The sequence below is a fragment of the Humulus lupulus genome, chromosome 9, assembly GCF_963169125.1.
Source record: "Humulus lupulus chromosome 9, drHumLupu1.1, whole genome shotgun sequence".
Classification (NCBI taxonomy): Eukaryota; Viridiplantae; Streptophyta; class Magnoliopsida; order Rosales; family Cannabaceae; genus Humulus; species Humulus lupulus.
This window is the reverse complement of record NC_084801.1, coordinates 28,038,547-28,065,611: the sequence shown is the minus strand read 5'-3', so window position 1 is coordinate 28,065,611 and position 27,065 is coordinate 28,038,547. Positions and strand designations below refer to the sequence as shown.

Sequence of the window (27,065 nt, the reverse complement as noted above, 5' to 3'; positions counted from 1 at the left end):
ACAGCTTCCACTTGCCCATTAGCCTGGGGTCTGGCGACTGCGGAAAATCTTTTGATAATTCCATGCGAAGCACAGAAGTTCGTGAAGTGTTCACTGTCAAACTGCTTTCCGTTGTCGGACACAATTTTCCGTGGAAGCCCAAAACGACACACTATATTCCTGATGACAAAATCCAGTGCTTTTTTAGATGTGACCGTGTTCATAGGTTCAGCTTCAGCCCATTTGGTGAAGTAGTCTACCGCGACTATGGCGTACTTCACTCCACCCTTTCCAGTTGGGAGGGAACCTACTAGGTCAATGCCCCAAACGGCGAACGGCCAGGGGCTGGTCATTAGGGTAATTTCTGTAGGCGGCGCTCGCGGAACCTTGGTGTACCTCTGGCACTGCTCACACTTCCTGACATAATCCACACAATCCTTCTTCATGGTGGGCCAGAAGTATCCTTGTCGAAGGATCTTTTTGGAGAGGCTCAGTCCGGAGGTATGATCGCCACAGAAGCCTCCGTGAATCTCATGGATGATGGTGCTGACTTCGGTTTAGGCAACACACCTAAGGAAGGGTATGGACAACCCCCTGCGGTAAAGCTTTCCATCCATAACCACGTATCGGGGAGCTTGATATTGGAGCTTCCTTGCGTCAGCTTTATCAGTGGGGAGCTCTCCGGTGGTGAGAAATCTGAGGATGGGTCCTATCCAGGAGTGGGAATGGTCGATGATGGCGTTTATCCTTCGTGTCTCAGTACTGGGGGCTTCTAAGTGCCCGATGGGGACTAAGCCATACTGTTCAATCTCCGGGTCCGTTGCAAGCTTGGCCAGCGTGTCCGCAAGTGAGTTCTGGTCCCGGGGGACCTGGCGGATTTGGTAGCCTTTGAAATGCTGCAGTAGGTCACGGGAGAGAGACACGTAGGCAGCCATCCTTTCGCCTTTCGTCTGGTATTCCCCGGATATTTGGTTTACCACAAGTAGGGAGTCGCTGTATACTTCGATTTTTTGGGCTCCGACTTCTCTGGCCAGTCGTAACCCAGCTAACATGGCTTCGTGTTCTGCCTCGTTGTTGGATGCTGGGAACGCGAAATGGATGGCGCTCTGGAGCTGATGCCCTTGGGGAGATATTAGGATGACCCCCGCTCCAGCTCCTTTTTCATTTGAGGCTCCGTCTACATAGACCTTCCAGGTGGGAAGTTCCGGGACAGGAATTTCCGGGAGGTCATTCATTCCCGAGCATTCCACAATAAAGTCCGCGAGAGCTTGACCTTTTATGGAAACACGTGGTTGGTAGTGGACGTCGAACTGGCTCAGTTCCATGGCCCACTTAAGCAATCTGCCAGAGGACTCGGGCTTCTGCAGGACTTGTCGGAGAGGGTGGTTGGTGAGTACTTTGATGGTGTGCACCTGGAAATATGGCCTCAGCTTCCGTGAAGCGATCAGCAAGCAGAGGGAGAGTTTCTCGATCATCGAATATCTGGACTCGGCGTCCAATAACCTCTTGCTTACGTAATACACAGGGAGCTGGATACGGCCATCTTCCCGGACGAGAGCGGCACTTACTGCGTGCTCAGTCACAGCTAAGTATAAGAACAACGCCTCTCCTTCGACAGGTTTGGATAGAATGGGAGCTCGGGTTAAATGTTCTTTGAGGTGTTGGAAGGCTGCTTCGCATTCGGGGGTCCACTCGAACTTTTTGTTTCCTCGCAACACATTGAAGAAGGGGATACACTTGTCAGTGGCCTTGGATACGAAGCGGCTGAGAGCAGCTATCCTTCCGGTAACGCTCTGGACATCCTTATGTTTCCGGGGGGAAGGCATATCTATGAACGCCTTTATTTTCTCAGGGTTGGCTTCCACTTCGCGGGAGCTGACAATGAAACCGAGGAACTTCCCAGACGAGACCCCGAAAGTACATTTCTTTGGATTTAGTTTCATCCCGTACTTTCGGATCACGGCGAAAGCCTCCTCAAGGTCGTCACTGTGGTCCCCGGAGGTCTTGGACTTTACCAACATGTCGTCCACGTACACCTCCATGTTCCCCCCCAGTTGGTCCTTGAACATTCTGTTTACCAGACGCTGGTACGTCGCCCCAGCATTCTTCAAACCGAAAGGCATGACCACGTAACAGTAGACACCCTTGTCTGTGAGGAAGCTGGTGTGTTCCTGGTCCGCGACATGCATCTTGATCTGGTTGTATCCGGAGTACGCATCCATGAAGGATAAGAGTTCGTACCCGGAAGTAGCGTCTACCATCTGATCAATTCGCGGGAGAGGGAAACAATCTTTTGGGCAGGCCTTGTTTAGGTCCGTGAAGTCAATGCACATTCTCCAGGACCCATCGGGTTTCGGGACCAGAACTGGGTTGGCCAACCACATGGGATAGTGCGACTCCTGGAGAAAGCCTATGGACATCAATTTGTCCACTTCAGCTTTGACGGCTTCGGCTCTCACTGGGTCCAGCGGCCTCCTCTTTTGGCGAATTGGAGTTGCAGATGGGTCTATGTTGAGTGCGTGGCACGCAACATTGGGATTAATCCCCGTCATATCAGCATGGCACCATGCCAGGATATCCTGATTATCCTTCACAGTGGCCACGATCTTATCTCGAACGGCCGACGGCAGGTTTTTCCCCACCTGAATGACCTTGGTGGGTTCTCCCGGGTTGAGGATCACCTCTTCGACTTCCTCCATCGGCTCTATTGCTTTCTCGATTCCCACTCTTGGGTCGATTTCATCAAAGTATGCCTCCTGAGCACCCCCAGTTTCTGGCAATACTTCCGCCAAAGGAATGGCAGCAAACGTCTCTTGGACCGTGTAGACGGATCGGACGGAGACGTTATAACAGCTCCGTGCACTTCTTTGGTCTCCTCGGAGGGTGCCAATACGCCCATCGTCGCATGGAAACTTCAAACATAAGTGGCGTATCGAGGTTATGGCCCCACAATCGATCAGGACCGGTCGGCCTAAGATGGCATTATACGCCGTGGGGCAGTCGACCACCACGAATGTGCTATGCTTGAAGGCACAAGCGTCGCTTTCTCCTCTGAGGGTGACTGGAAGTTGAATTTTGCCTAATGGCATGAGTGCGTCCCCATTGAAACCTTGAAGCTGGATGGGGCATGGGGCCAGGTCCGTCTCGGTCAATTCGATCGCGTGGAAGGCCGCTTTGAAGAGGATGTTCACGGAGCTTCCGTTATCGATCAAGATCCGTGAGACCTTCTTATTGGCAATCTGGGCTTCCACCACGAGGGGATCGTTGTGGGGGAAGTGCACATGTCGAGCATCGTCCTCCGTGAAGGTGATGGGAAGATCCATCATTCGGGGACGTTGAGCAGGTGATTGGACCAAGGTGCACATCTCCTCGGCGTGCTCTAACTCCCTCAAGTACCTCCTCTGGGAGTTGCGGGTGCTTCCGGCATGGTGTGGTCCTCCGGAAATGGTGGCGACGTGTCCGTCAACGGGTGGCGGAGCAAGGCCGGGCGGATATGGGTTGCCTGGTCCTGGAGCTAACAAGGCAATGGGCGCCGGAGCGGGTGGAGCAGGAAGTGCGGGGAACTGAGACCCGGGAGTTTGGGGGTGACCGGCTCCAGGAGCGCTAGCGGCCCCCCTCTGTCCCGGGGAATATGCGGCTCCGTGAACTATCCCCTGTCCGGGATAGATAATGGGTATCCTCACCCACTGACCGAGGTGTCCCGCTCTTGCCAGGGACTCGATCTCATCCTTCAGCTGAAGGCACTCGTTCGTGGTGTGCCCCACGTCTCCGTGGAACTCACACCTCTTATTGGAGTCTCGCGGACGCCTTCCTCCGTGAGACACTTTCGGGGGCTTCCTGTAGTTGACCATATTACAGGTCGCCCGATAGACATTCTCTCGCGAGTCTATCAAACTGGTATATTCCGTGAACTTGGGCTCATAGTCCTTTCGGGGTTTCTGTGAATGGTCTCCCCGGTTGGAGTTTCTTCCGCTTCGTTTGCTCCGCGATTGGCTCAAATTTCGTTCTGGGGCTTCCGCTTGCGGCTGCGGCATGCCAGGAGCGATACTACATCCGGTTTGTACTGCTCCGTACCCAGAGAAATGGGTTTGACTCGGCGTCTGAGCAGACGCGGAAGGCCCATACACACTTGGAGTGAATCGGGCTCCTGGAAGCGTGAGGGCTGGTGCGGGAGCTTGCGAAGCAAAGCTCGGCGCAGTCACGGAAGGCGTTGGAGCCGGGGGAACTCCAAAGGCCTGCTGGTAGGCATCCTCAAGGTTGATGATTCCCTGAGCTTTTGACATGAATTCGGACAGCGTTTCTGCCCGTCTCCTTTGTATTTCCCCCCATAGCAGGGAGCCGACAGTAAGGCCCGATTGAAGGGCGATCAGCTTCATGTCATCGCTGACCTTGGTTTTTGCAGCAGCTTCCATCATTCTCTGAATGAAAGCTTTGAGGTTCTCAGTGGGTTGCTGCTTGATGTTGGTTAAGGAACCAACCTCCATGTCGTGGTCGCGGGCAGCAATAAACTGCCTCCTAAACGCGGACTGTAGCTCCTTCCAACTGTGGATTGATCCGGGAGCTAATCTTTTCCACCAGTCCTCCGCGGACTTGGTAAGGGTGAGTGAGAAGCACATGCATTTGGTGTCCTCACTGACACGCGCCACTTGCATCATTTTATTGTATTTAGCTAGGTGGGTACGCGGGTCTGTCCTCCCATCATATAATTCTATGTGAGGCATTTTGAAGTTATCCGGGAGGGACGTTTCCGCGATCCTCCTAATACATGGTTCCGGGTCTTCCTCCTCAGAGTCTGACAGGGCCCCACTTTGCTTCCGGACCAGCTTGGTCAAGGCAGCAATCTGTTCCTCGAGCCTCTTCGTATCACTTTCCGGGAGGTCACGTCCCCGGAGCTTGTCATTAATATGATTTCGGAGGTCATCTCCGCGAGGCCGGGCCTTTTCTCCTTTGGCCTTTTCATACTTGGCCTCCAACCTTCTTCTTAGGTCCACCGTGGACCAGCTATCTTCGGAGTGCGAGTTCGCAGCCCGACCGTCCTGATTGACGGAATCACTGGGGCGGTTGTTCCTTCCCCTAGGCCTGGGTGCCTTAGCACCGGGCCCTTTAGGCACAGAGTGCCCCCTTGGGGCTGAAGGACGTCTGGGCTTAGGAGCGCCAGAGACCTTCTGCGCGCGGGGGGGGGCAGTCGGCCTGGTGATTCACGCCTTTAGGAGGTGCAGGGGCGTCAGCGCGCACAGGCTCTCCAACTTTTTCTTTGCCCTTGTTAGGGGCGGCTTTGGATGGTCCAGCAGCGGCTGGATCCGGCATGGGGGCATCAGCTCCACCTAGAACAGAGGCATCCTCGTCCGAGTCGCCTAGATCTCCGAACATACTTTGGAGGCGTTCCATCATGTGTTGCATTCTTTCGGAGACGCGCTCCTGCTCAGCAAGCTTGGCCTTAGTGGCCACCAGTTCTTCGGCTACTTGGACCAGTTCTGGGTCCTTCTCATAGTAGCAGCCGTCCTTGTAATAACCGTCTTGGACATACTCTTCTTCGTCTTCTAAGTATGTTGTATCTTCGGTACTGACCCGATCCTGGCGGGATGTCGGGTCTTCCCCTTGGTAGTCTAAGGGTACGCTTTGCACCACATCTTCTATCACGGTATCGGGGTTGACCGTAGCATTTTTGTCAACAGCGGATTTTCTCGTAGTCACCATCTCTTTAGCACGAAGTGAATACAAAAAACGTACACAGAAAAAGAGCTGACTAACAACTTCCTACAGCTCTCAATGAAAGCACCAAAATGTTTACCGAGTTTTTCGGAAACGAATAACTAACAGAATAATAAAAAGACAAGAACTGTAGAAATGCTGAAATGTAACTAAACAAACAGTGTTTTTACGTGGTTCAGGCGTTAACAAGCCCTAGTCCACGAGTCGATGTTATTATACTTGGGAAAGGTTACAGTAAGATGGCTGGTGCACAAGAACTTCACACACTCATAGTGTTTCTCTCGGGTTCTCTTGAAGAAGATGAAGCTAGAGAGATTTTAGTAGAGTTTTTGCTATATGATTTGTTCGTCCCTCTTCTTGTAAAATGAAGGGGTCTTTATAGCTAGGGTTTTGGATTAGGGTTTTTCTCGTACATGAGTCTTAATTACACCAGCCATAAATAGGGATACAATTACTGTAGTAGCATGGCTACAAGACTCTATGTGGGTATATTTACGTGAAAGTATGGGGAACACACAAAGTCAGCCGTCTTTTCCAAGTTGTCAGCGGAACAGTAGGCGAAAAGGTACCCTTAGGCGTGCTGGGATGTGTGCGGCTTTCACCTGATGGGCGTGTCAGGCGGGATCCTGTGTCAGGTGGATATCATTCCAAATATGCCTCCTCCAGGACTTGACCGTTTGGCTTTGTTTCGTGCGAGGCACGGAACTGCTTCCGCGGAGACCACTCGAAGAGCTTCTCCTGGAAGGAGCTTCCCCGAAGGATACCCCTTCGGGAGTCCGGGAGAGTTGACGAGTTTCCGTATAGTGTTTGCTTGGAAGAGTAATCCGGACACTAAACGGGAGAGGCGAAGCCTTTCTGTTCATCCGCGAGCTCTGGTCACCTACCGTGAAAGACATCGATAGTTCTGCTTCCCCGAGGTCATCAATCTAAACGCTATCTGGAAATCTGGATAACACCATCTTTTCAAGCATTTACAATAGGGAGCCCTTAGTCCCATCACATATATTCAACCAGGTGCAGTTTTCTTACCTTTAGTCTGTTCAGTTATTGAACTACGAGCAACGCCTCTCAAGCACGATCCGTTCCCGAGCCTAAGCCTTTATCACCTAGTCACAACCAAAGTATAGGGTTCCATTAATACTCCAATATAGGTTTCCAGTTACAAAACTGACCCCCGGGATTCCAAATTCCACCAAGCACAGTGGTAAAACCAAACCCGAGCACACTAGACCACCTTCCCGTGCCTAAAACCCTCAAAAACTCATGTGTGCAACCAAGGGCTGCGGCCCCTAAAGCTTAGCCGCGGCCCTTCCCTAAAACAGAACCACACCAACGCTGAACCACACACGCACCGCGACCCTTGCCTTGGGCGCCGCGACGCTCTCCCTTGGCCGAGCCTCCTTGGCTCCTTTGCATGCTAGGGCCGCAGCGCTCTAGAACAGAGCCGCAGCCCTCCCTTTCGAACCCATAATTTACACCATTTCTAAGCCTGAAACCTCACCTTAAACCATCCCAAAGCTCCCTAACTCTTAACCAAATAATCCCCACTCCTTTAGCATGATCTAAACAACATAATTCCATAGAAAACACAGCCTAGCACACTCTAATCTTCTCTTTTCAATCTCTGAAACCCAAAAGCTATAAACACCCAAACCAGCCATTCAAACCCAATTTGAAACCTCTAAACTAGGAGTTGAAACTTACCTTTGCTGTTGAATCACTTCACCAAGCCATAGCCAAGCTAAGTTCCCAAGTTTCCTTCTTAATTTTGCCTTAAAACACCAAAACCATATTTGTTTCAACACTTAACCAAAACCCAGCTAGAAATCATAATTCAACCACAGAAAAGAAGACCAGATGCTTACCTTAATCCATGTTTTAGTTCTTGATTCACTCCTGAGCTAAACCTCCAAATCCTCACCACCAATCCCAGAAATTCCAGCTTGTTCCCCTGTTTTCTGTGTTCTTTTTCCTTCCCTTTATTTTCCTTAAGCGTGAGGGAGAGCTGAGGTAAAGGCTCTTAGTCGGTTTGTGTTATTCTTCTAAAAGCTTCCTTATGTCTAACTTACCTGTTAAGTTAATCCCGAGGCTCGGGGTGCCGGAACGGTCCCCGAGGCCAAAATGGTAAAATCCCCCAATACTCCTGCCTAGACATCCTAACCTCAAATATATCTCCATATATTTATTTTCATGACCCGATAGTCCAAATCGCTACCCGCTATCTAAAATTACCCCCGACTTATCCAAAGTCATTTCTTAAGCCTCGTTGTGACTTTTCCTGCTATCTGACCCTAGAATCGTCTTGAGTCGTGCTCAACGAACCTGTCCACATAATAATGTGGTTCTCACATATATCACATATTTATCTCATATCATATTACCACATAATACCATCAATTATCATATAAACATTACTAAACATATAATTACCCATTTAATCGCAATTATTCTATTAATGCCCTCCTGGCACACTAAACAAGGCCCTTAAGCCTTATTAGCGATTTTGGGTCATTACACAAGGGACACTTGTGAAAATAAAAATAAAGACCACATCAAGATCATGTGGATTTCTCGGGAAGCCCCACCACTAGATTGCTCATTTGAGTGAAGCATCGAGTGTGCGAACTCCCTTATAAGCTTCCCCGTCTCCTAGTTTGTGTTCGTCTCATACTAGCAAAACAACCTCGCATGGAAGGATGTAACATCATCCAATGGCACAACTCTCTAAGGAGGTAACCATCTCTTCGGATGGCAGAGGTAAGGATCGATCATATTTTGGTAGTCCTTGTACTCCTCCCGGATCCAATGACGATCGGAGGTGAGGCAACACTTGAGAGGCGATGGAGAAGCCCATACATGCTTACGACTAACCACATCTCCTACAAACTTAGCAATATAAACTACGATGGGGGATTTACCTTGTCTTGGGAGGAAGATTCTATGCAAGCCTGGAGCTCCTCCATAAGCTCCTAGTCCAACCGAGCATCATAGGCAACTCGACCAGCCTGATCATTCTCCAACCACTCCTCCAATAGCTGTTGATTATACTGGGTGCGGGCCAGTCCATCAATGTAATTTATGTGGGTTGTAGCCATCACTTGAGAGCTAGTCGAATTCTTGAAATGAGTCAGGCTCAGGTTGCTGATGCGCTGCCCCTTTTTGAGTACTCCAACTTCGACATGGTTGACCTCTGTAACCAACTGGGTCAGCTCCATCTCCACATCTGGAAGTGCTTTCATCACCTCTAGGAGATCCTCGAAAGCCTGGAGACAAAGTGTGCAAAAAAAGGCGCCTAAACAAAAAAGAGAATTACTAAGTACAGAGCCTTAAAAATTCGAAGAAGAGAAACTCAGAAGGTAACAAAGAACTTACCAACTCTGGAAAATTCCAGGAATAGAGTAGGGTTAGTTCGGAGCGGGAAGCCATTGGTGAAGAGGAAGTGATCCTTAAAATCACGTTCATGGCTCTCGTTGAGGTGAAGAGCCTTATACGTCATATTAAAGTACTTCATAATGGTATAGAACCTATCAAGAGATATGGAATCTCTGTTGGAGAAGGCTCGAGCTAGTTCCTTCTCCGCTACACGACATACGGGCCCGCGAGGACCCTATAGCCATTGGGGATCAATTGGAAATGAGCAATCACCATGAACTTCAATAAATTTATGAAGTACTTGTGGAAAGGCAGAGTTGCTCCTGCCTAGAGGTGCGACTAGCTTCAAGCTCTGAGGTCATTTATACTTGGTGAGACCTCTCGTTCTCCTGGAAAAGACGGAAGAGAAGGCCTTCACCCCCGATCCTGTAATGATTGATGATGTTATACATGGCACCAAGATGCTCCAATTTGCTCAAGATTTTATTTGCCTCAAATCCTGAGGCCTCGTATACCACTGTGGGGTGAGGGAGATGAGCCTTATTAACCTCCTCCTTTGTCATGAAGCGGTCCCTCCGCATCTTCACCGCCAGAGCAACCTTCCTCACTACCAACTCCCTACCTTCTCCAGCATACCTTAAAGGGTATTAAGGTTCCACGAATGCTGATGAAGTCTCCTGAAGCCTACCTTGGGCTCCACTGGATGTAAGACCCTTCCTTCAATTTAATTCCACCACCAATAGAGGAGTACTTCCTCCTAGAAGCATCACCTTCCGAGGACCATGTTTCGAGACGGTGTTCCCAGTCACCGTCTCCTTCATTAAGTTTCTCCAAGTCTATGGGAACCTTCCTTCGGCTCAAGAGAAGGGTAGCCAGGTGTCAAGCATAGTGACCCTGGTCCACAGACAACATTCTGACACTCACAGTTACTCAGATCTTGGTGTCGACTCCGTACAAGCGGCAACATGGATGCACCCCAAAATGCTACTTGACATGGGAAAACATGCAGTTACCACTTTGACAGTGTCAGAGACGTTTCCTGCAACAAAATAGTGGGTTGACATTCCTCACAATTGGCCCACCAAGATACGCTAGAGCCCACTACCTCATTTACTACAATAATGTTCATTTATTATGTAACAAATCCCTACTAAGGGAGAATAATTGTAATCAGCTCCAAATAATTAACTTAATTGCCTCAGCTATGTATAAATATGGCTAGGGCACACATTGTAAAAGATCTCAATTTCTAGTTTTAGAGTGATCACATACGCTACCTGAAATACCCCAAGGGAAATTGAGTTTTGCAAGTTCTTATAATCCTTATACAAGTGACTCGTGGACTAAGGTTGATTTACAACTTGAACCTCGTAAAAATATGGTCTTAGATCTTCTTTCCTTTAAGCTTTATTTTTTTTAGTTGTTATCAAAAAAGCTAGTCAACACAATTACAATAGAATAATTTTGAATAAATTTTGTTGAATCTAAAATAAGAATAATTTTATAATTTCATCATCATATATATTGTTTAAAGTTTTCTCTCCACTTTTATCCCCATTTTTGAAAGAATACAAATTGGTAGGTCCAACTCATTTTTTTTACCTATTTTTCTCTTCCACCCTCCTTTCTCTCTAACCAAACAAATATTTTTTTGTTCTTTCTTTGTTTTCACTTTTCTCCCTGACCAAACAAACATTTTTTTTTTCACAAGAATGTAAACTAATATACCATTACCAAATATCCTACTTTTCCCACCAAGTATAGGTTCATTGGATCTAGACAAACTACTTTATGTCCCGTCCTCTACCTGATCCTATAATGTTCCATAAAAATAATTGCCCAATTTGTTTTATCTAGTAATTATCGAAGAGAAAGCAATATTTACATATTTTATATTGTAGTCGTCCAGGTTCAATGAATCTATACAAAATCAGAAAGCCTTAGTACACACTCGTATGTAATATACATCATTGATCTCAGCCTCCGTTTCGAACCAGAAAGGTGTAATCGCCAAGTTAATATACAGCAGCAAGCTCAGCCATGGGAACGGAGTTCGACCCGGCATTCATTCAAGCACCAGAGCACAGGCCCAAGCCCACCATCGTCGAAGCCCAAGGCATACCATTGATCGACCTGTCCAGGCCCATTGATGACCTCGCGAGGGAGATCGGCGGCGCGTGCAGCCAGTGGGGGTTCTTTCAAGTGATCAACCATGGAGTTCCGCTGGATAGTCGACAGAAGCTGGAGTCGGCGGCGAGGGAGTTCTTTGCGCTGCCTCAGGAAGAGAAGAGGAGAGTAAAGAGGGACGCGGTTAAGGTTTTGGGATACTACGATACCGAACATACCAAGAACGTTAGGGATTGGAAGGAAGTCTTTGATTTTTCGGTGGAGGATCCCACCTTTGTTCCGGCGTCGTTAGATGCTGATGATCAGAAAGTTACCACGTGGTATAATCAATGGCCTGAGAACCCTCCAGTTTTAAGGTAATTTTGTTGTTATGCTAATTTTTAAAGAAGTGTGGATATTGATGATCATTATTGTAATAACCAGTTGATTAATAGTATGTTTGAGAAAACATGTAGATATACATGGTCCGGGGAATTAAGCTTTGTTGTAATCAAGTTGTCCCTGCATTTTGTTCGTTCAGAAAAAATAAAATAATAAAACAACCTTTTGTTAGTTCAAAAAAATAATAAAACAAAAACGTGATAGATGCTAGGAGGGCTAGTGTTTTAAAGTTAATAATAAGCAATTCTTATTCAATTTACAATACTTACTTCTATGACACAAAAAGTGGGTTTGGTAGATTGGAATATTTTAATTGTGTTGAACTAAATAAAATGAATACTATTTGGACACTTTGTTTTAATTAAATACTTGTATGGATTTTCCCTCCTAAATGTTAATATTAATAGCAAACAAATCAAACAGAGTATGAAAAATTTACCAAAAAAACACATTAATAAATGGAAAATTAAAGCATCTCAATATTATGTTGTAATGGTAGCTAAAAATTATGTTACATGGTACGTGTAAATTTTAGATGTACAATTTTGTGTAAGTCAATTAACTTAGAATAAACCCTCTCGAATGTATTACAACAATGACTGGAATTGGAGCTATGGACCTGTGGTGTAAACTTTACTAATTTATGACAAAAAATTCAATATAATTCATATTTAAAATTCTAAGTATTTTTTAAATAACATGTTTTAATTAACGCTTTCCTTGGAACTGTGGTGTAAACTTAACCTCAGGGAGGCATGCGAAGGATATGCCAGAGAGGTTGAAAAGCTCTCGATCAAGTTGATGGAACTAATTGCCTTAAGCTTAGGATTACCAACAACCAGGTTCAATGAGTTCTTCAAAGACCAAACGAGTTTTATTCGACTGAATCACTATCCACCATGCCCTATTCCTCACCTTGCTCTCGGCGTTGGCCGTCACAAGGATTCCGGGACATTGACAATCCTTGCTGAAGATGATGTTGGAGGACTCGAAGTTAAGAGAAAGAGTGATGGAGAGTGGATTCGAGTCAAACCAACACCTAATGCTTTTATCATCAACGTTGGTGACATGATTCAGGTAAGTACTATAGTTTGTTCAATTAATTTATATATATATATATGTCTTGGTATTGGGATATTTGTATGCTTAATTTTTTTTCCTACTTATGGGCAGGTTTGGAGCAATGAAAGATATGAGAGTGTAGAGCACAGAGTGATGGTCAATTCTGAAAGGGATAGGTTTTCAATACCCTTCTTCCTCAATCCAGCACACTACACAACGGTCAAACCTTTGGAAGAGATGACTGACGACCAGAATCCTCCAAAATATAGAGCATACAACTGGGGAAAGTTCATCACCACAAGAAAGGGCAGTAATTTCAGGAAGCTTGATGTTGAAAACATTCAAATTTATCATTTCAAGATATCTAAGTGAGCAGGCCAGAGAACTATATACTAAGCTTTCTGTTACATAATAATAATAATAATAAGCTGTCCCTGTTTATGTAAATGCCGTGCATTGTATACGGAGAAGTAATTAATAAAACTTGGTGTTTTTATCTCAATGTATACGTAAGTATGGTTGTTCATTTGTTTTAAATAATCTGTCAAAATTAAAGATTTGTTAGTTAATTATTGTACCCAAAAATACGAGTTGATTTATATAGCTCGGGGTACAGCTGGTAGTCAATTAGACCAAGGAAATCAATAAGACATCTCATGTCTTCTTGAGTGATCAGCTCGGATGTCCTCTGATCAGTAAGTTACCGAAGTCTGAAAGTATCCAGAACGCCATAAAGGCTAGGGACTTATTTCGTATTACTTGTTGACCAGGTCGCCTAGACACCTATTTGAAGGATCAACGATGATCTTGAACAATCCGTATTCTCCATACGACTTCCAGCTCAAGGACGATGCCTAGCTCGGCTGCTTGTTTGTAAAGCACACTGAAAGATCCCACGACATTCTGAAATTCCTTATACACTCACCAACACTTAGATATTATTCTCTATTTATTACCCGATATTGCGGGTATAAAATCAATAGTCATAAATGTATTTACGTAAATGAGATGTTACTCAAAAATGTGTGTTACCATATTTGTGTATGGTTTGTTAATTATAAAATAATATTATGAGCATAAATCCATAAATCAGATTCAAATCAACATAGCATGCTCATACAACAATCCAGGAACACATTTTATTTAGAGCATTGAATTGAATATATTGAGATGAAACATACTTGACATTGAGTCTCCAATGTTCATCCTTGAATCTCTCACGATCTACACAAAACAATATTAGAAAAACAATATAAGAGAGATCTTATGGAGAGCAACCCTTACCAAACCATATGCCACTATGTTTTTCCCAACAACATATATGTTCAATATATGTCTCATATGCCTTCTTACCCAAAGGGGTATATTGGGCCTATTGGGCTTATATTATCAGATATGGTGGACTATGATATAATGGGCCAACCTATAGTCTTTAGGGTGCTACCATGTCCCTCAATTACAATTAGATTAATATTAACCATCCCATTATGGTCTTTAACTATTCGTAGGCACTCTAGAAAATGATTGTGATAATGGAATTATGTTTGTAATTATATTAGTCCATATAAAATTCTAACATTCTCCCACTTGGACAATATAATCAAACCACCATAATGTTGTCCATCACAAAAGACAATCTATTAAATCATATATAATATCATATCGATAGGATAAATATATTATTTATGATTCGGTCTTGAAGACATTCAAAAACAATAACAATCATTAAACCAACACATGCATGTGGTACATTAATTTGAGACTATGCGCATTCATCTCCTTTTGTACCTGTCACTTCGGTGAACAATAGTATATGCTTATATAAACATATATACGTAACAGGAACAATAAGAAGTGACTTCAATTATCATTATGCATGTTCATAACAAAACACAAGCTATAAGCAATCCATACAAAATACTAGCATGTTTGATACATAATAACAAAACTCCCACTGAGCTCAACAAGCTAGGCTCCTAACAATCCCATCCGAGCAACATGCTCCAGAAATACACATATGGGTAAGCCTTTCGTTAGTGGGTCTGCCAACATGCTAGTGGTAGGCGTGTACTCAATAGAAATGAGAGACTCAACGACTTTCTCTTAAACAAAATAGTACTTTATATCAATATGCTTTGAGCGAGAAGTACTCCTAGTGTTCTTAGAGAAAGCTACTGCTGCGGAGTTGTCACAATACAATTTCAGCGGCCTCGAAATAGAGTCTACAACATTCAATGCTGAAATGAAATTCCGCAGCCATATTGCTTGACAAGTAGCCTCATAACACGCCATATATTCTGCCTCCATTGTAGAAGAAGCTGTGAGTGTCTGCTTGACACTTTTCCATGAAACAGCTCCTCCAACCATCATATAAATGTAGCCTGAAGTGTACTTTTTATCATCCACGCATCCTGCATAATTGGCGTCACTGAACCCAACTATATCAAGAGTGTCAGCTCGCCGATAAGTCAACATATGATCCTTTGTACCCTGAAGATACCTCATGACTTTCTTAGCCGCTTTCCAATGTCTAAGACCAGGATCACTCAAGTATCTACCCAACACGCTGACAACAAAAGCAATATCAGGGCGTGTGCATACTTGAGCATACGTCAAGCTACCAACCAATGACGCATAAGGAATGACTTTCATTTCATCTCTCTCTTTATCATTTTGTGGACATTGGGCCTTTGAGAACTTATCACCCTTCACTATCGGTGCCTTCCCAGGAGAACATGCATGCATATTGAATCTTTTCAAGATCCGATCAATGTAAGTCTTCTGAGACAAACGAAGAATACCATTAGCCCTATCTCGAAGAATCTGAATCCCAAGCACATAGGAAGCCTCACCAAGATCCTTCATATCAAAATAGCTAAACAAAAGTTGTTTTGTCTCAGACAACATATCAGAATTATTAGATGCAAGCAGGATGTCGTCAACATACAATACTAGAAAAATGAAACTGCTTCCACTGACCTTCATGTATATACATTGATCTACAACATTCTCCTTGAAGCCATTTGCAGTGACAATCATATCGAACTTGAGATACCACTGCCTTGATGCTTGTTTAAGCCCATAGATAGACTTTTTGAGCTTGCAAACCATGTGTTCTTTGCCAGACTTCTCAAAACCAATAGGTTGAGTCATGTAAACATCTTCAAATAAATCTCCATTCAAGAAGGCAGTCCTCACATCCATTTGATTGAGTTCTAGATCAAAATGAGCAACTATAGCCATAATGATTCGCAACGAATCTTTGGTGGAAACAGGTGAAAATGTTTCTTTGAAATCAATACCTTCTCTCTAGCTATAGCCCTTAGCCACAAGCCTAGCCTTATACCTTTCCACTTGCCCATTGGAGTCACGTTTGATCTTATACACCCATTTTCATCCAATGGGTCTGCAACCTTTGGGTAATTCAACCAACTCCCAAACTTCATTTTGTGACATAGAATTCAACTCATCTTTCATTGCATCCATCCACAACACAGATTGAGGACTATTCATAGCTTCTTGATAGGTAACTGGCTCAAAAGTGTCTCCGACATCAAACTCATGTTCCTGTAAATAGACAAGGTAGTCATTAGGAATAGCAGACCTGCGGGTTCTCTGTGATCTTCTCATCATAGCTTCATCATCCCCAATATCAAGATTTTCACCTTGTTCTTGATTTTGAGGTTCATCATGAGTTTCTGCCGGAATCTGTTCAATCACAGGGTCATCAATAGGAGCGGAAGCGACAGGTACAAGGACAAAAATACGTTCTTCCCTGAAAACAATTTCTCTTGACCCTTGAATTGAACCAAATTCATCCTCAAAATAGACAGCCCTATCTGATTCTATAACCCTGGTGGTGTGAGATGGGCAATAAAAATTGGAACCCCTTGATCCAATGGTGTAGCCCACAAAATAGCCATTAATGGTCTTCGGATCAAGTTTCTTAGATTGTGGATTATAGGGCCTCACTTCTGCTTTGCAACCCCAAACATGAAAATGACGCAAGCTTGGTTTCTTACCCGACCAGAACTCATATGGTGTCTTTGGGACAGACTTACTAAGTACTTGATTCAAGATATAAGCAGCAGTTCTTAATGCCTCACCCCATAAAAATTCTGGCAAGCTAGAATGAATCAACATACAATGCACCATGTCAAGAAGTGTGCGATTTCTACTTTCAGCGATTCCATTCTGTTGGGGCGTCCCTGGCATTGTATATCTTGCATCAATACCACATTCTTGCAAGTATTTGGAAAAAGGCCCGGGGTTCCTCCCAGTTTCATCATAACGTCCATAATACTCTCCACCTCTATCAGAGTTGACAATTTTAATCTTCTTTCCCTTTTGAAGCTCAACATTTGTCTTGAAAATCTTAAAAGCATCCAAAGATTCAGATTTTCCACGAATGAGCTCAACATGACCATACCGGGAAAAATCATCAATGAAGGTGATAAAGTATCTATAACCACCCATAGCAGGTGGAACAAAAGGCCCACAAATATTAGTATGAATAGTCTCCAATACATCTGTGCACCTGTCTGACTTGCTCTTTCTAACCTTGGCAGTCAACTTTCCCTTTATACAATCAACACAGGCAATGAAATCAGAGAAATCAACATCCTGAAGTACACCATCCTTCACCAATCTCTCCATTCTATCTCTAGAAATATGGCCTAAACGTTTATGCCAAAGCATAGAAGATTTCAAATCTGATCTTGCACGTTTTGACCCAACAATAGCATTAAGAGAAGAAGAACAAGAAGAAGTAGAAGTAACAGGAACAACATCATGTAAATCAAGCTTATATAAGTTTCCACATAAAGTTCCATTTCCAACCAACATAGAGTCACGATACAAAGTCAGTTTTCCAGTTTCAAAATGAAGACTATAACCTAGTCTATCCAAAATAGATACAGAAATCAAGTTCCTCCTAATAGAGGGTAAATAAGCAACATCATGCAACTCCAAAAAATGCCTAGTATTTAGCTGCAGTCTAACAGTCCCAAAAAATTCAACTCTGACTTTAGTATCGTCTCCCATGTATACATGCTCCTCCAACCTACTCGGTCTTCTTCGGTTTGTCACTGCCTGCAAGGAATTTGTAACATGAATTGTAGCTCCAGTATCTAACCACCAAGTGTTTGAGGGCACATCAATAATATTGGACTCTAAATAAACCATGGAGATACTTCTTGCCCTACCTTTTCTCATGTCCTCCTCTTCCTTGGCAAGAATAGCAGACATCTCCTCAACAGTCCATTGCTCCTTCTAAGCATTGTAGCTTGATCTGATTGAATCAAACTGAGATGGAATGTTCTCCATCACCAACCACACCATGTAATCCTCACCAAGGTCCATATCCATGGCCTTAAGTTTATGATAGTGGCCCATGAGCTTGTCAATGTGAGCCCTAATGTTACCTGAACCATCGTAAACAGTGTGATGCAGCATGTTCAAATGTTCATTCTTCTCATTCTTTGAGAATTTCTTATACTTTTCCTTAATGGCAGCAAGAAAATCTTTTGCATTTTCAGACTTAGGAATACTATCACGAATGGATTCGTCCATGTGATATCTCATAAGCATCAAGCAACAACGATTGGAGTGTTCCCAGTCCTCATAAGATTTCTTAACCTTCTCAGTAGCATCATTAGCAGGCTTAGATGGTTCATCAATTCTCAAGGCCAAGTCCATTTTCATGAAGGTCAAGTTCATCGTGATATTTTCAATCCACTACTTATGGTTGGTTGCATTCAACATCAAGACGGCTGAAGATCTAGGAATGCTTACAGCTGAATGAGAAACAAAAGCAATAACTATTAAATACATGTTATGATAAACCATGTCATTTGTGCTCTTTTCTCATCAATATATGATCGCAAAATAACAAATGATCATTATGTATGCTAGAGTTCTTAGACAAACACACAAAATAGAACTCATACACAGGTAAGAACAATCTATTAAACATTATAATCAAATACATTAATTTACTATCGAAAGGATAGATAAATTGTGAATCATAATATTTAATAAGTTTTCTTCACCATATTAAGCATCCTTACCAAGCAATTATTATCGATAGGTTAAGTAATTACTTGTATGGATCTTAATGCAAATTTGGAGGATGATACAAAATTTAAATAAATTAATATTTAAATGTTCCTCATTACCAAACAATTTCCATGCTTATTCTTACGACAGGCAAGAAAATAAATAATAATTGTTGACAATATATAATAAGATTCATGCCACAAAAGATTAAATACAAATACAATTATGAATAGAATTCATGGATTAATCTCGTGCATAAACATATATAAAATAAGGTATAAGAATAGGAGTGAAATGGTAAAAATTTGGCCCAAAAAAAGACCCCTCACGTGTCCCAAATTTTTTTTTTTTTTTAAAACGTGTCAAAAACGACATGTAGTTTACAAAAAAACGACATGTGGTTTACCAAAACGACATGTAGTTTACCAAAAATGACTTGTCGTTTGTCACTATAAAAAACGACACTCGCACGTCAAAATGACGTGTCGTTTTTCAAAAAACGACGTGTCGTTTTCAAAAAACGACTTGTCATTTTTATATAAAATTTCAACCCCTCAGACGTCAAAAACGACGTGTCGTTTCTGTACGAACGGCATGTCATTTTTGCCTGACAAAGGCAAAACGACATGTCCTTTTTATCGTCCCTGTCACCCAGATTTGACCCGTGGGTCTGCATCTCGGGTCTACGCGACCCGATTCGTGACCCGGTCGTATAGACCATCTCCGGCCACCAAATCCGACTCTTTTTTAGGGGTTTTGCTCCACATCTCATCCTCTATCAATTTCCGGCCTCCATTTGGGTTAAAAAACTCTTAAAATCAACAATCATATATACTTTTATCTATGAAAATTTTTGGAAAAATTGGGTATCCATGGCTGAAAACACTCAAAAAAAAATTCCCCAAAATTTTGTAAAAAAATGGTCTGAACCCATTGATGATTAATATACTAATTTTCTTCATAGCCCAATTCAAAATTTCATTGTAAAAAAAAATTGACAAAAAATTGGGGTATATGACAATAAGCTCTAAACTCAAAAGACCTGGCTCTTGATACCAATTGTTAATTATATTAATATTAACCATCCCATTATGGTCTTTAACTATTCGTAGGCACTTTAGAAAATGATTGTGATAATGAAATTATATTTGTAATTATATTAGTCCATATAAAATTCTGACATGGTTACCCAAAACTGTCCAAAGGTAATTCCCTATAAATACAAAGAAGAACGGACAAAAAAAAGGAATCGACATTCTTTACACTACAACTCTGGTGAAATGGTCGGTGAGAATAAAACAGATTAATAAGAGTGACTCGTGGACTAGGTAGATTTTAACCATTGAACCATGTAAAAAATATGTGAGTGTTCATGATATGTTTTATATTTTTAATTATAGTTTAGCAAATACATAATCTCTCTATTTTTTTAATTCTTTAATCCACTATTGACGAAAAACCGCATCAACAAGAATATATTTTAAGATCGTGTATATCTACGGTGCTAGTTGGTTGGACTTCTAAAAACCACTTTTTAGCTTTTTAAGTACCAAAAAAACTTTTATCAATTGTTGGGCTTCCAATCCACTTGAGTTTTTACCTTTAAAAATTTATTTTAGAATAAACTAGTCTCGAGAGCTTTTTAAGAAAATATTTTTTAAGAAGCTAAAAGTTAAATTAAAATTTGTAAGAAGCTAAAAGTTAAATTAAAAACCTAGTCAACCATACCCTATATGTTTCTATCCAATATGCTAAGTCATAACAAAACTTATGATTAAAAAATCATAATTATATTTATACTTATATGTTGTCGTTAAAATGTGATAGCTAAAATTATTTGTGACAAATGTTATATTTTAGTTATAAATATGATTTTTATTAACTTTATTTTTTCTTTAAATATATATTAAGTTCTTTTACAGTGGCTGCATCTTCAAATTCAATCATTCATGAATTCCCCTTAATTAAGAGTGTAAGAATGCTGTTGAGTATCAAAGAGCACGGTGATGAGTTGTTGGAAGTCGGTTAGTTCAGCTATATTTCATTGTGTTAGAGTTACTTTATAAATAAGTTCAGCTGTATTATGTTCTCCGTAAAATTTAATATATAATTCTAATATGTTACCAACATGTCCTAAATGTCTATATCTATTCTATATAAAAATTATATATTTAAATTTATATTAATATAAATTTAAATATTATTATTACAATAATATTTAATACATAATTTTAATTTTTATAAAAATATTTAAGCAATAAATAAATATTTAATAATTATATTAATATAAATTCAAATATTATAAAAGGAGCCCTACTACCTCGAGGCACTACTACAAAAACGAGCTTTCCCGACTGTTTTTAACTGTCGCTATTGAGCAATAACGACAATCAACTAACAGTCGTATTTGCCTATGCCGGCGTAAGGTAGCTACGCCGACAGTTAATACGTGTCGCTGTTGCTGGCTACGCCGACAGTTAATACGTGTCGCTGTTGCTGGCAACGCCGACAGTTAATACATGTCGCCGTTGCTGGCAACGCCAACAGTTAATAAGTGTCGCCGTAACATTAAATTTATATATATAAATAATTTTTCGAAATATTTTTTTTTAAAACTTTTAATTATATTTTTAACTATTGAAGTTTGATATAAATTTAATAAAAAAATTACTCACATAATTAATTATTATTACCATAACTTGTAAAAAAATTATATTTATAATAAAAATCCATATACATACAACATTTATTCATATAATTGAAATGTAAACAATACATCAAATCCCCAAGAGACTAAATAATTCTCAATAAAAATTCATTATTCTCAATGTAAATAATACATCAAATCTCACTATACATAATTCTTACAAGTAAGAAAGAAAATAATACCCAACAACTTGAAGAAGAATTTCTTGTTGCCTTGGTTCACTTATATAATTGTCTTGGTTCTCTTAAATATCCAAGTAAATATTTAGCCTACAATACAGAATAAACACCGTTAAAGTCAAGCCAAAACTAAAATAAATAGAGAACTTAGGTTGCAGAAGAAATAAAAAGGATGACTGTAGTTTTCAGTCACAAAAATGATTTTGGAATGAACACCAAAATTGGCAATCTAGCTAGCCAGGATTAATAATTAACATAAAATGAAAAGGATCCAAGCAATAAGAGTTATGCTCAATGCTAGGCACATATAGGAGTAACTTGTAACTTTAACTTACAACTATAATTCAATTGAAAATCTTGATTGCACGTCAAAATGATAATAACAAAATAATTTAGAATATTATCCACTTCAAGTTTTAGCATCATACAAATATATTTTAAAACGTACCTTTTTATTAATTAAGAAATGAAACTCCTCTTCTAGCATTTGTAGGAGCATGGAAGAAACATCTTTCATGCATGTTGATAATGTGGCAACCATGCGTGGATAGTATGATAGCAGTTCCAATGAAGTCCTTGGAACATTAAACAATGCCCTCACAAGCTTTTTTCGACTTGCTTTTGAATTCAAGTAACAAATCTACCTGTATGTATATTACAACAATTAGTAACATCTTCAAGGTAGAAGTTCACATATTAAAGCAAAAAAAAAAAAAAATTATATGAATACAGATTAAAAAAACCAACAACAAAGAAGATTAAAGACGTATGATTGTAGTCGAATTTCATAGTAACAAAGAACAGGGACTCGGGAGTATACTTACTGTCAATTGATTTATAAGATCACGGCTCACACAACTTGGAAGCCTCTGCAATAAGGCATCTAAATTTGTCCCTTCAATACTTTTTAATTTCTCTTTTTCAGTGTCTCCTTTCTTATCAGCATTTTTTTCTTTCCCTTTCTCTCTCTTTTTCAGGGTCTTTACTCTTCTCCTTATCCTTTTCTTCCTTTTCTTTCCCTTTTTCTGCACTTCTGCCCTCCTGCGAGGCACCTGAATCTGTAAAAATCTCTCCAGTGTCTTGGGCAGTTTGTTGAGCTTGGTCTGATTCAGGTGCCAGTTCCTTCAAAAGAATTAAAAGAAAAGAAATGTTCTCATAAGCTGTGATCCAAAATGTAACAGAATCCCAGGAACATATGCTTGCAAACAAAGTAAAACTCCATTTATGAGAAAGAAAAAAAAGCACGGCTCCATACTATATATATTACATTAAATACAGTACATGGTTCACAAGCATGTAACATCACAATAATAAAATTGAATACTCTCAAAGGGGGTTCATTTAGCGAGGAAAAAAAAAGCACGGGAGGTTCATTAGATATGTACTTCAGTACATAATGAAAATTTAGGAAACAGACATAATGGCTGAATATGAAAGAGTGAATCATGAAACACGTTAGATAACAAAACAGAACATATCCTAAATATAAAATAGCACAAATTATTCCAGTTAAGCCTTGTGGTACATGAGTGCCAAAGAATATGTCAAAGGTTCTACACAGGGAGAGAAGAATATTACAAGGCAAAGAAAGGCATTTGACAAGAAGTTTACAAAGATCCCACACACGAGAAAATAAGTAAATATATGTAAATTATTTAGAAGTATACTTTAGGGTCCTAAAAACCCAAATCCATCAGTACTTGAGCAGGCTAAACAAATACTATTTGTCATGCAATCAAGCTGAGTGATGTGATTATGTCCAGATTCATGCAGCCCAGCAAAAATGTAGTCCAGAAAATAGAAAAACCATATAATAATGTATTCATTTATTGATAGCAAAAGAGAAAATCTGATAGCAATAGAAAAATGTAGTCCAGAAAATAGAAAAACCATATAATAATGCATTTATTTATTGACTTGTTTTTATCAGAGAGAATCAAACAGTACAATAGAGAGCACAATGAAATCTGATAGATCAATATTCACCAAAACAAAACAATGAATTAAAAAAAAAAACAGAATAGCAATTATAAAAAATAAATAGTCTCCATACTTAAGAGAGTGAGACCAGAGTGAGAGAGGGAGGGCAGTGACTGAGAGTCTCCATACCTGAGTGACGACGGAATGGACTGAGAAAATGCCCAGCCCCTGCGCCATCGAACCTAGACCCGAGACTCCCCCACCCGCCGCCGTACAGCCTGACCAACGTAAAAGTGGGCCTCCTCTGCATGACATTCACTATTGGCTAGGAAATGACACAAACAAGGTATTCTTTTTCCTGTCTCAATAACCATTACAAATTCAATTAATTGTTATTTGTTAATTTCAAGGCAGAAAGTTACCAGCTTTATATATAATGCATTGTTAATGTACACGTTAGTTAACAATGCAATAGCCTAGATTCTTCTATGTGGATATCCATAAATTTGAAATGGAACCTATTACATTAAAAAGACTTTGCATATATTGTGTGTACATATCATTAGTCTATCTTTATCTTAAAACTTAAAAAAAAGGGTGGGAGGCAAGTCCAATAAGATGTCTTACCATATCCTATCTTCTCTGGTTCGATTACGGTTCTTTCCTCCAAATATGGTTCTCCTGACTCGAATAACAGAACTTGATGAGGATGTTGCCCATCTGCAGGTAATTCCAATCTTATTTGCAGCATCTCTGATTCTGTCAAAGCTTCCATTTGAGCTCGCTCCCGATCTCTTGGATAGGTTGAATACAGGAATGAGTACATAAGACAACAGAGAGCCATCGAAACTCCTATTGCTGTGTACAGTGCCTTGGCCAAAGACGCAGCATTTCCCCTATCTTTGGCAATCTCTTCAGATGCAGAGGACCCTTTATCAACCGATCTATAACCATAAACATGTTGTGCCAATAACCCGACTACAGGGGGAGCAAATGATGAGAGTACGGACTCACAAGACCTGTCCAATGCATACACGCTAGTTCGTGACTTCCCAGGAACTATCTCTGCAAAAATAGGACTGCAAAGACCATTACATCTAAGTCAAAATTCCCCTTAATATAGTTTTAACTTTGATTAAAAAAAATCAGAAAAATAGACTGGTTCGATTTAGCAAGTCTAACAGCCTTGTGACAATTCTAGAAGGACACACTTGCCGAAATATGAAGAACACTGAAAGAAACACCAGACCATAGTACTCACTTGTTCGTGGCCGGACCATCCCAGGAAAAAAAAACTCAAACACAATTAATCAGGAAAAAAAAAACTTCCTAGCACCCTTTTAATCATCAAATCCAGTAAAAAGATGAATCAGCTACTGAGCATTATAGAGAGCTAACTTACCAAAGTATACCTGAATATTCTCCCTGCCGCTGTACAGCCCGACCCCGTCCCCCCTGCGCCATTGAGCACAGACCGGAGACCCCCTCACCCGCCGTCGAGCCCAGCCCCGAGCCTCCTACCGCTGTACAGCCCGACCCCATCGCTGAACCTAGCCTCGCCGAACATGAAACCAACCCGCCATCCCACCTTGCGTCGCTAGCCTCCCCGTCCCACCTTGCACTGCAAGCCTCGTTGCCTCCTTTAGCCCACTGGAAGACAGAGATGGAGATGGAGATGGAATGAGAGAGAGGGAAGGCAACGGCTGGAGAGAAAGAAAAAGAAAGGAGAGTTTGGGGGCTGAGATAGAATATAGGGTTTTCTTTTTCTTTTTTAAATATTTATTAATTAAATGTTAATATAATTTAATAAAAATAAAATTATTGACCACATAATACATTAAAAGTATATATATTAAAAAATTAATATATATTTTCATAAATTAGTTTGTTTTTTTAAATTGTATTGCATTAATTATATTTTTATAAATATATATGTAAAATCAAATTAATATTTCAAACATATATATTTTATAATATAATAAAATTATAAATACAAAAATAAAATAAAAAATTAGAACTAAATAATCATAAATTTATAAAAATTTTAAAATAATTTTACAATATTTACCAATCAATAAAACAACTCGTTTTTAACTAATACAAATTTTATAAATATGTTAATTTAATTATATTATTCTTTATATCATTAATAATTTAAATTTTAATATAAAAATTATTATAAATACAAAAGTTAATAATTTGAAAATTTTAGAAAAAAAATACATAATTTTTAATAAATATATATTTACATAATTTAGTTTATTTTTTAAATTAAATTATTCATTAATTATATTTTTAGATTTTTTTATTTGAATTTCGGCGACATTTTATAACTGTCGGTATTGGGCTTTTATTAACTGTCGGCGTTGAGGTTAATAGCCACAATTTTTAACTGTCGGCATTGGTCTCGAATTAGCTGTCAGCGTTGGGGTCAATAGCGACACCTTTTAACTGTCGGCATTGGTCTCGAATTAACTGTTGGCGTTGGGGTCAATAGTGACACCTTTTAACTGTCGGCATTGGTCTTGAATTAACTGTCGGCGTTGGGGTCAATAGCGACAGTCAAAAGCAACGGTGACAGTTATTAGCTGTCGGCGTAGAGTCCCGCTAAGAAATTACGACAGTCAACTGTTGACTGTCGTGGTTGGGTGTCGGGAAAGCCCAGTTTTGTAGTAGTGAGGCTTCAAAATGTCAAACATCGATTCATACAGTGGAAGCACGGATCCCACCAACCATCTCTCAAAGTTTAATAGATTGATGTCGATCCACCGCGTCTCCGAGGACGCCAAATACCACATCTTCTCATTGACCTTGACGGGATCAGCAGATGAATGGTTCAAGAAGTACAAGCCAGGATCCATTCACTCCTGGCACCCACTCTCCTCCTCCTTCCGAAGACAATTCATAGCTCGACGGAAGGTGAATTTTGAGGTCAATGCTTTGGCCAACATAAAGCAGGGAATGCTTGAAACCATTAAAACCTACATCAAACAATTTAAGGAAGAAGTAGTTAGGACCAAGAGGTTCGATGATGGACAACAACTGATGGCTGTACAAGCTCGCATCTGAGCAGGTTCCCCACTATGGGATGACCTCCAGCGAAAAGGATGTCACAGGCTCGACGACTTCATACGTCGAACCCAAGAGTATATCGATTGGGAGGACACCCAAATTGGAGCATTCAGAGGAAAAGTCCCTTTCATCACTCCATTGTTCCCAAACGTTGTGGCTCCGGGAACACAGTACTCGCCATACACTCCAGCCTAAACAAGCATTATGAGTGCTCTATAGTTTAGCCCTACTTTTCAACTAGCTAGTTTTAGCACCATGCCAAATGCTGGTTTTAGTGCCTCCCCTATATGCTATGGAGCAACTCCCACTGGATACAATGCTTTTTACCCTGCATTCAGTGCTAGAACTGCGGCTCAATCCTAGCGAGACCCCCAACATAAGAAAACATGGGGGAAAAGGCAAAGACAAGAAGCCCAAGAGAACTAGAGCAGCTCCCAACAAGATGTGCACTCCATAATAATCCGAGTACACGGATCTGGTAGATACTCAGGAGAATA

General features: G+C 40.9%; 2 protein-coding genes across 3 annotated transcripts; one reads left to right on the top strand and one right to left on the bottom strand.

Annotated features, from left to right (window-relative positions):
• The first annotated feature begins 10,900 nt into the window (after window positions 1-10,900).
• On the top strand, window positions 10,901-13,135 carry LOC133802632 (flavonol synthase/flavanone 3-hydroxylase-like). Its single transcript, XM_062240982.1, has 3 exons — window positions 10,901-11,546; window positions 12,321-12,648; window positions 12,745-13,135. Exons 1-3 carry the CDS (start codon window positions 11,104-11,106, stop codon window positions 13,003-13,005), a joined length of 1,032 nt encoding a protein of 343 aa, XP_062096966.1. The 5' UTR covers window positions 10,901-11,103; the 3' UTR covers window positions 13,006-13,135.
• Window positions 13,136-21,389: 8,254 nt separating this feature from the next.
• Window positions 21,390-25,224, bottom strand: LOC133801000 (uncharacterized). 2 transcript variants are annotated; one of them, XR_009876690.1, is made up of 6 exons: window positions 24,899-25,224; window positions 24,124-24,575; window positions 23,686-23,858; window positions 22,401-22,698; window positions 22,025-22,220; window positions 21,390-21,666 (listed from the first exon to the last, which is right to left on the bottom strand). XR_009876690.1 is itself a non-coding variant. In XM_062239129.1 (6 exons), the coding sequence occupies exons 1-3, from the start codon at window positions 25,036-25,038 to the stop codon at window positions 23,739-23,741; spliced, it is 708 nt and encodes a 235-aa protein (XP_062095113.1). In that variant the 5' UTR covers window positions 25,039-25,224; the 3' UTR covers window positions 21,390-21,666; window positions 22,025-22,220; window positions 22,401-22,698; window positions 23,686-23,738. The 2 variants fall into 2 exon arrangements, 1 of the variants encoding a protein (XP_062095113.1); XM_062239129.1 differs by having other exon boundaries at window positions 23,686-23,854.
• Between the last annotated feature and the right edge of the window lie 1,841 nt (window positions 25,225-27,065).

What these genes read in the sequence shown, in the direction of transcription:
- LOC133802632 (XM_062240982.1), top strand. Translation starts at nt 11,104, where the DNA reads ATGGGAACGGAGTTCGACCCGGCATTCATTCAAGCACCAGAGCACAGG. An exon ending in GAGAACCCTCCAGTTTTAAG is followed by an intron (nt 11,547 to 12,320) that starts GTAATTTTGTTG and finishes ACTTAACCTCAG; the next exon opens with GGAGGCATGCGAAGGATATG. An exon ending in ACGTTGGTGACATGATTCAG is followed by an intron (nt 12,649 to 12,744) that starts GTAAGTACTATA and finishes ACTTATGGGCAG; the next exon opens with GTTTGGAGCAATGAAAGATA.
- LOC133801000 (XM_062239129.1), bottom strand. Translation starts at nt 25,038, where the DNA reads ATGGGGTCGGGCTGTACAGCGGTAGGAGGCTCGGGGCTGGGCTCGACG. An exon ending in GAATATTCAGGTATACTTTG is followed by an intron (nt 24,576 to 24,898) that starts GTAAGTTAGCTC and finishes TGGTCTTTGCAG; the next exon opens with TCCTATTTTTGCAGAGATAG. An exon ending in ACCAGAGAAGATAGGATATG is followed by an intron (nt 23,855 to 24,123) that starts GTAAGACATCTT and finishes TTATTGAGACAG; the next exon opens with GAAAAAGAATACCTTGTTTG.